The following is a 6,882-nucleotide window of genomic DNA, read 5'->3' on the forward strand; positions in this document are numbered from 1 at the left end:
CCTCCGGGTGCTTCGGAGCTGCGGGTTGGAAGAAGGGCAACGAGATTTATTCCGCTCTCCTCGCACCTTTAGTTGGGTTTTGTTTCGTTTTTCTTTGTGTGAAAGTTCCCCAGACCATATAATTATCGCCGACATGTACGAAAGAATGGCGTCGTTTATTCAGAAATAGGTGACATGCTTTCTATTTTCCCGGTTAAACGAACCGGCGCTGCGACCCGGAGCTTTTCCCTTCTTTCGTTTCGGGGCAGCCCGGCCGTGATGGACGTTTTCTGACCCGAAGGGGCAAAAGGCAACGCGAAAAGGTCCTTGATCAGTGAGCTGAGAATTGTAACCCCGGCCTGGTAGAAACCGGACCCGGATGGTTCCCTTTGATGTGTTTGATTATCAATGGAAAACAAAACCTCCTCCCGCCCCGCACCCGCCGCATTCCCGGGCAGTCCGACCCGCAGCCCTCCCGCACCGTTCGGTCCGGAGGAGCAGCGGGGCTCGGCCGGCAGCTCCGCCGTGTTCTCTTTAAGGCGACGTCTTTATTCCGGTCGGTGGCCGACAGCAGAATCCGTTTCCCCGTGTTGTCAGCGTTCACTATTTTATAGCGGGTTAAAATATCGCCGTCCCTCCGATCTGTAGCGGGCGGCTTAAATTAACTTTCTTTACCCCCCCTATTTTTTTTTTCCTGCTCTCCCCTCTTTTTCTATCCTTTCTAATCGCGCGATTATCTCATTTAACAATTTGCCTTTAAGAGAGAGGGGAAAAAAAGAGCAGCAGAAGAAATACCGCGGCTGTTGGGTTGGTGGGCAGGAGACAAAGGGAGTGCAAATAATTTTCATTTCAATAATTGCCTTCTGGTCAATTTAACTGTGCCTTATTTTGAAAGAGGCTGCCTAAATGAGATTCCTGTCCCAAATGTGTTCCCAGGCCTTAGCCCGGCCTTTAATTATTCCCGAGTTTTTTTTCTTCGGCATAAGACGCTGCACTGAGTAATCACAAAGAAGTCAGAGAGCATCCTTGAACCTTTTCAATAGCAGAGCCACTGATATTCAAATACCGCGCAAGGACCATTTGACTGCATGGGGACATAAGCATTTCCAATTCGCTATTTGCATAGATCGACCGGCTTTGAAAAGGAAAGGAGCAGTTGTCTTCCCGGACATTAAAAAGCCTCGTTATCAAATCGAGTGCTCGGTTTGGGGCTTTTAAAACGTTTACATTTTATCTCAGGTTGCCCTTTACCGTTTGACATGCAAATTCGGCGCAGTTAATTTGGACAATTAAAAGGAGCTTCAAGGGAGCTTTGTCACCGAGCGTATCCTGGCTTTTCCCCGCGGACCGGCGGAGATAAAGTTGGCCAGAACAAATGATGTCTGGGAGATTAATTAGATATTTGATAAGACATGAATCCCTAATAAGGGAATACAAGGCACAGGGGGCTGCTGCGCGCTCTAAGTCAAAATTAATAACATTTAACAAGATTTTCATTTAGGCATGAAATGTCTTTTCCGGAGTATTGACTCGAGCGCTTTATTCCCCCGAGGTTCCCCCCCGCGGTAACGGCGGCACCACCCGAGCAGCGGCCCCGCTCCGCACGGCGGCTCTTCCCCAAGCAGCCGAGAGCCGGGATTAGGACCGAGAGCCGGCTCCATCCCACAGCCCCGCAGCCCTGAGCGAGCCCAGGGCCGCCCCGGCCCCTGCCCCACCGCCGGCCTGGGCACCAATAAGGACAGAGCCGCGAGCGGATGGTTCCGAGTCCTTTAATAATACCAAAATGAAAATATGTCGAGATTTGATTCTTGTTTTGTTGGTTGTTTTTTTTTGTTTGTTTGTTTGTTTTGTTTCCCATACAGATAAACGCATTTAATTTCTTTAAGCGACCTTAACTTACGTGTGTTGGAGTGAAATGTGAACTCAACGTTTTAAATATCTTTTACATATATACTGACTTCCACAAAGTGCATCAGAAATTTCAAATAAAATAATTATATAGATATATATATAAAAACAAACAGAAAAAAAAAAAAAAGTAACCGAAGCCCCCAAAAGCTCCCTGAATTTCAGGAATTCACCGATAAAATTAAAAGGAACCCCCCGACCCCCCGATCAGACCCACATTTACAGGGAAAAATAAGCGACCACACTCGGGTTGGGTTTTGTTTTCGTCTCCGACCCCTATTTATACAGCTGCTTATGAGATACAGAGGAACCGTCTCGGCCTGCCGCCTTAGTTTCTCTCACCTTCAGCCTCCCAGGGTGCTTTCCTTTCAACAGAAAGAAGAGGGAAAAAGGAAACGTGGAGGGGAAGAAAAAAAAAACGAAACGGGAATAAGAAACGAAACGAAAACTCGCAGAAGCGTCCCTCGGGGCGGGGGGTCGGGTGGCCGCCGTCCCTCCCGGGCCGGGCCGGGCCGCGCTGCGGGCGGCGATCCCTAGGAGTCGCCGGGTCCGCCCGGGGGTTCCTTGCCCGGGCCGCGGGCGGCGGCCGCCCCGTCGTGCAGGAGGAGGTCGGGGGACTCGGAGCGCGGCGTCTCCAGGTTGCTGGCGTCCGTGTCGCTGTCGCTGCCCTTTTTGCCCCCGCCGCCCCCGTTGTGCGTTTTGATGTGTTTGCTCAGGTGGTCGCTGCGCATGAAGCGCTTGTTGCAGACGGGGCAGGCGAAGCGCTTCTCGCCCGTGTGAGTCCGCAGGTGCCGCTGCAGCTCGTCGGTGCGTGTGAAACGCTTCCCGCAGAAGACCCAGTTGCAGACGAAAGGCCGCTCGCCCGTGTGCCAGCGCAGGTGCGCCTTCAGGTGCGAGGTCTTGCCGTACACCTTGCCGCAGCCCGGGATGTGGCAGCTGTGCAGCCCCTTGCGCCGCAGGCTGGCCCCGGCCGGCCCCAGCCGCTCGGCCTCCTGGCAGTTGGGGCAGTCGCAGGTGGCGCGGCCCGAGTAGCGGCGGGCGGAACGCGCCGAGCCGCCCCCCGCCGCCGCCGCGGCCGCCCCCGAGATCATGGCGCTGGCCGCCGCCACCGCCGCGCTGGAGTCCGTGTAGGAGGGCAGCACGGGCTTGAAGCCCTCCTGAGCGAGCAGGTGCTGGCCGGTGGAGAGCAGGTGCGAGGCGGCCGTGGAGCCCAGGCCGGTGGAACTGAAGGCGGAGTGGGTGAGCGAGCTGAAGTCGGGGTTGTAGGTGCCCAGCTGGGAGTGCAGCGAGGCCTGGGGGGCGCCCGAGTGCAGCGAGCTCTGCAGCCCCCCCGCCGGGTTCTGCACCTCCAGCCACGAGCCCGGGTTGGCGTGCACGTCCCACCACGGCGAGGCCGCGCCGTTGGCCACCTCGCCGGCCGACAGCGTGGAGTGGAAGCCCGACTTGTACCAGGATTCGTAGGGGTGCGCCATGCCCACCCGCGGGTACAGCCCGTCGGCCGCCGCGCCGTGCACCTTGGAGATGAAGGCCGACTGCCCGGCCGGCTCCTGCGGGGACACGCCCGCCGCCGCCGCCGCCGAGTTGGAGAAGAGCCCGCCGTAGTCGCTGCTGAAGGCCGAGGAGGTGGGCGAGGTGGAGGCCAGGCAGAAGGCGCTGTTGGCCGCGCCCGTGCCGCCGCCCAGTCCGCCGGAGCCCCTGCTCGTGGCCACCGCGAAGCCCGACAGGCCGGAGCCCAGGTTGCAGCTGGACGCCGAGCGTTTCCAGGGGTGGAAGCCCCCCTTGGCGAAGGCGCTGGACTCGGGCAGCGTGGTCAGCGGGCTGGTGTTGCCGATCTTGTTGCAGGTGGCGGCCAGCATGGCCAGGGGGGTCGTTCCGAACCGCGGCTCCTCCTAGGACAGACACAAAGCCGCCGTCAGCCTCGCCCCCGCGCACCGGCCGCCGACCGGGAAGCGGGGTGGAAAGGCGCCCGCCCCGCCGACGCGCGCCCGGAGGCCGAGGCCCGGCCGAGCCGGAGCACGTCGGGCACCCGCCGGGGGCTCCTCGATGCGGGTCGGGGCCGGCACGGCGACGCGGCTCCCGGCGTCGGGAGGAAACGGCGCGGCAGGAAGGCGCGGGGAGCGCGGGGCAGGGACGCGGGACCGACGACGGGTCGAGCGGGGTAAAAACCGGCCCCGAAACGGAGCGAAACGCGCCTCGGCTCGGTCGGTGACGGTACGAGCCGCAGAAGTAAAACGAGACATAGAGCCGAGGCCGCCGTCCCGCCCCGCGTTGCTGCGGCCGGAGCGGCCCGACGGGTGACCCGGCTGCCGCCCCGCGCGGGTTTCCGGAGGCGGCGGCCGCGAGGAAACGCGCCGCCACGACTTACCCCGAGGATGGACGTAGCCATAGCACGACCCTGGGCGGCTGCGGCCGAGCGGGAGCGGGACGGGGGTCGGTGCGCGCCCGCGCCGCCCCGGCAGCGCCAAGGACACTCCGGCTCGGCGGGGCTAAACTCTGCCTAAGTGCGGGGCGCGCCCGCTTTGAAGTACCGCTGGCTGCCAACAGCGCCCAATGAGGGCGCGGGCGGAGCGGGCCGGAGCGGCCCCGCAGCCAATCAGGCGCGCGGAGGTGCCGGCGCCGGGGCGCGGGGCGCGTGCCAGTCAGAGCGCGGGGAGAGAGATGCGCGCCGGGACCGCTCCGCAATTAGCGCCGTGCCGTGCTATGCCATGCCATGCTATACCGTGCTATGTGGTACTGTGCTATACTGTGCTATACCATGCCATGCTATACCGTGCTATGTGGTACTGTGCGGTGCCGTGCTGCCCGCCCCGGGACGCGGCCGGCGGCGGACAGAGCGGGGCCGGTCGCAGGATCCGGCGGAGCGCAGCCGCGTCGCTTTGCGCCACGGGGTCCGCGTCGGTGCGGGCGGCGGGACAGCGCGGTGTGACTGCGCGGGATGGCCGCGCTGTGTCCGCTTTGTTCGTTCCTTTCGGTGCGAGAGGAGCGAGGGACGCCCCGTCCGTTATGTCAGACCCCGCCAACCCCGGGCGGCCCCGCCGTGAGCCCCGCTGAGCTCGGAGCCGGCAGCCCCGGCTCGGTGCGTTACGGCGGAGCCGCGGGGCGTCCCGAGCTGTGCGGGCTCCCGGAGGGACGGGGGCAACTTTTCCTTCCCGTCGCGGCCGTGCCCGTGGACGGCCGCTAATGGTCTCCTCGATTCCGCCCTGGCGCCGAGCCCCGCAGCGGGTGCTCCGAGGGCAAATCGGACAACGAGGGCTAGCGAGGCGTTTCGCTTTTCTCTACTCGCTTTTGTTTTTTTTCCGTGCGTCGCAGAGCCCCGCCGCAGCACCGCACCGAGGGCTCCCCGTCTCTCCTTCCCGGGGCTCGGCACCGGGGGCGGCCAACAGGTGCTCGCCTCACCCGGGGAGCGGGGCGGCGCGGTGCTACCGGCCCGCACTGAAGGCATCCGAGGACGCCCCGCGTTTCCTTGCCCGGCCGGCACGGAGGGCCGGGGAAAGGGGGACGCCGCTAAAAGGCTTTCGGGGGTCAAGTGCGATCCGACGGGTTTTGTGCCGCGCTCCAAAAAATGGAGTTTTTAAACAAAGATCGGCGTGTTATGCTCGAGTGTTGAGCCGACTGTTAAAACATTTGGGGGGATAATGACAACGTAACAAAGGCCCGGTTCAGAGTGAATCATCACCCTTTTAAAAGTTAAAGCAATTTTCAGGAGAATGGCTTTCAGCGAACGCTTTACATTATTCAAAACGGCCAAATAATGCTCTATTATAGCGCCTGAATGCTGCCAGTCAGCCCCTAAGTGCAATTTGCGCGAAGGCTCCGTGCCTTATCTCCACTTCTTTATAAAGAGGTGAATATAAAACAATTTCTTCCAAACCCAGACGGAGAGCACGAAAATTGCTTCCCTTTCTGCAATCAGGGCAATTTAACTGGAGTGCAATTAGCACTATTAAATGTCGATTCTGCATAAACAAATCTGACTAAGAAGCGAAAGTGGGGTGAGAACCTCATCTAAACTGGAACTGATTTTTTTAATTTTTTTTTCTTTAAATGATGTATCCGGGTCCTTCACAATTGATCCGTGACGTTTCCATTTCGGAATATATTTACATCATAAATACATTATGTTGAAATCAACTGAAATCTTTAAAAAGAAAGAAAGGAGAAAAAAAATAAAGAAAGCGAAGACCAAAGCCAAGCCCCGGCCGTTCACGCTGATAGAGCGGCTCCCACCGATCACGGCGGTCCCCTCCCCGGCCCCGGCGTTGCCCGCTGCCTCGTCTCCCCGCTCGGGTTGCGGGCTCCGGGCTGAGGCCGGGAGCGATTCGTTCAGTAGCGCCGATTGGAAGCTCCGGGCTCACATCGGAGAGCGTCGGATGAGGCGGCTCAAAAACGCAGCGCCCGGGAAAGGGTCGCCAAATAGTTGGAAAGGCATCGATTTCCCTGCGGCTGGGCGCGATGCGGCCCTACGGGTGCCCGGGAGGGGACCGCGGCTTCACGCGGGGGTGCAGAGGTCGGGCGAGGGCCGAGCCCTCCCAAGTGGAAGGGAGCTGCGTAACCTGTGCCGGGCGGCGGGCCGTGGGCAGGGGGAAGGCGAAGTGCTCATCGCTCAGGCACATAATTGAGTCCTGCCTTTTTTCTCCCTTCTTCTTCTTTCTTTTAAGCGCCTCTCCCCCTCCCTCTCTCCCCCTCCCTCAATGACACTCCGCGTTCCTCGGGCCGGGCATCGCCGCTCGTTGTCAGAGCCACGCGCGGGGGGACCCGGCCTCAAATTAATAACTTGGGCTCGGGAGAGGCTGCCCCACGATTTGCCAGAGCGGGGAGAGCGAAGGGGGAAGGATGGAGGGACGGTGCCGGAATACGGACCCGGCGCCTGTTGAGCCCACCGCATTCTTTCCTCCGTTGAGTTTTTCGTTTGCGGGTAAAGACGAAGAGCGGCTTTCTAGACAGAAAGAAATCATTCCTAGCTAATGACAAGGGAAAGGGCGCCGGGATCGAACG

General features: G+C 60.4%; 1 protein-coding gene across 1 annotated transcript; it reads right to left on the reverse strand.

The window, feature by feature from the left end:
- Nucleotides 1–1,732: 1,732 nt before the first annotated feature.
- SP9 (Sp9 transcription factor) lies at nt 1,733–4,425 on the reverse strand. Its single transcript, XM_015868391.2, has 2 exons — nt 4,253–4,425; nt 1,733–3,776 (listed from the first exon to the last, which is right to left on the reverse strand). Exons 1-2 carry the CDS (start codon nt 4,271–4,273, stop codon nt 2,421–2,423), a joined length of 1,377 nt encoding a protein of 458 aa, XP_015723877.1. The 5' UTR covers nt 4,274–4,425; the 3' UTR covers nt 1,733–2,420.
- Nucleotides 4,426–6,882: the final 2,457 nt, after the last annotated feature.

The sequence above is a fragment of the Coturnix japonica genome, chromosome 7 (assembly GCF_001577835.2).
Source record: "Coturnix japonica isolate 7356 chromosome 7, Coturnix japonica 2.1, whole genome shotgun sequence".
In the NCBI taxonomy this organism is placed as follows: domain Eukaryota; kingdom Metazoa; phylum Chordata; class Aves; order Galliformes; family Phasianidae; genus Coturnix; species Coturnix japonica.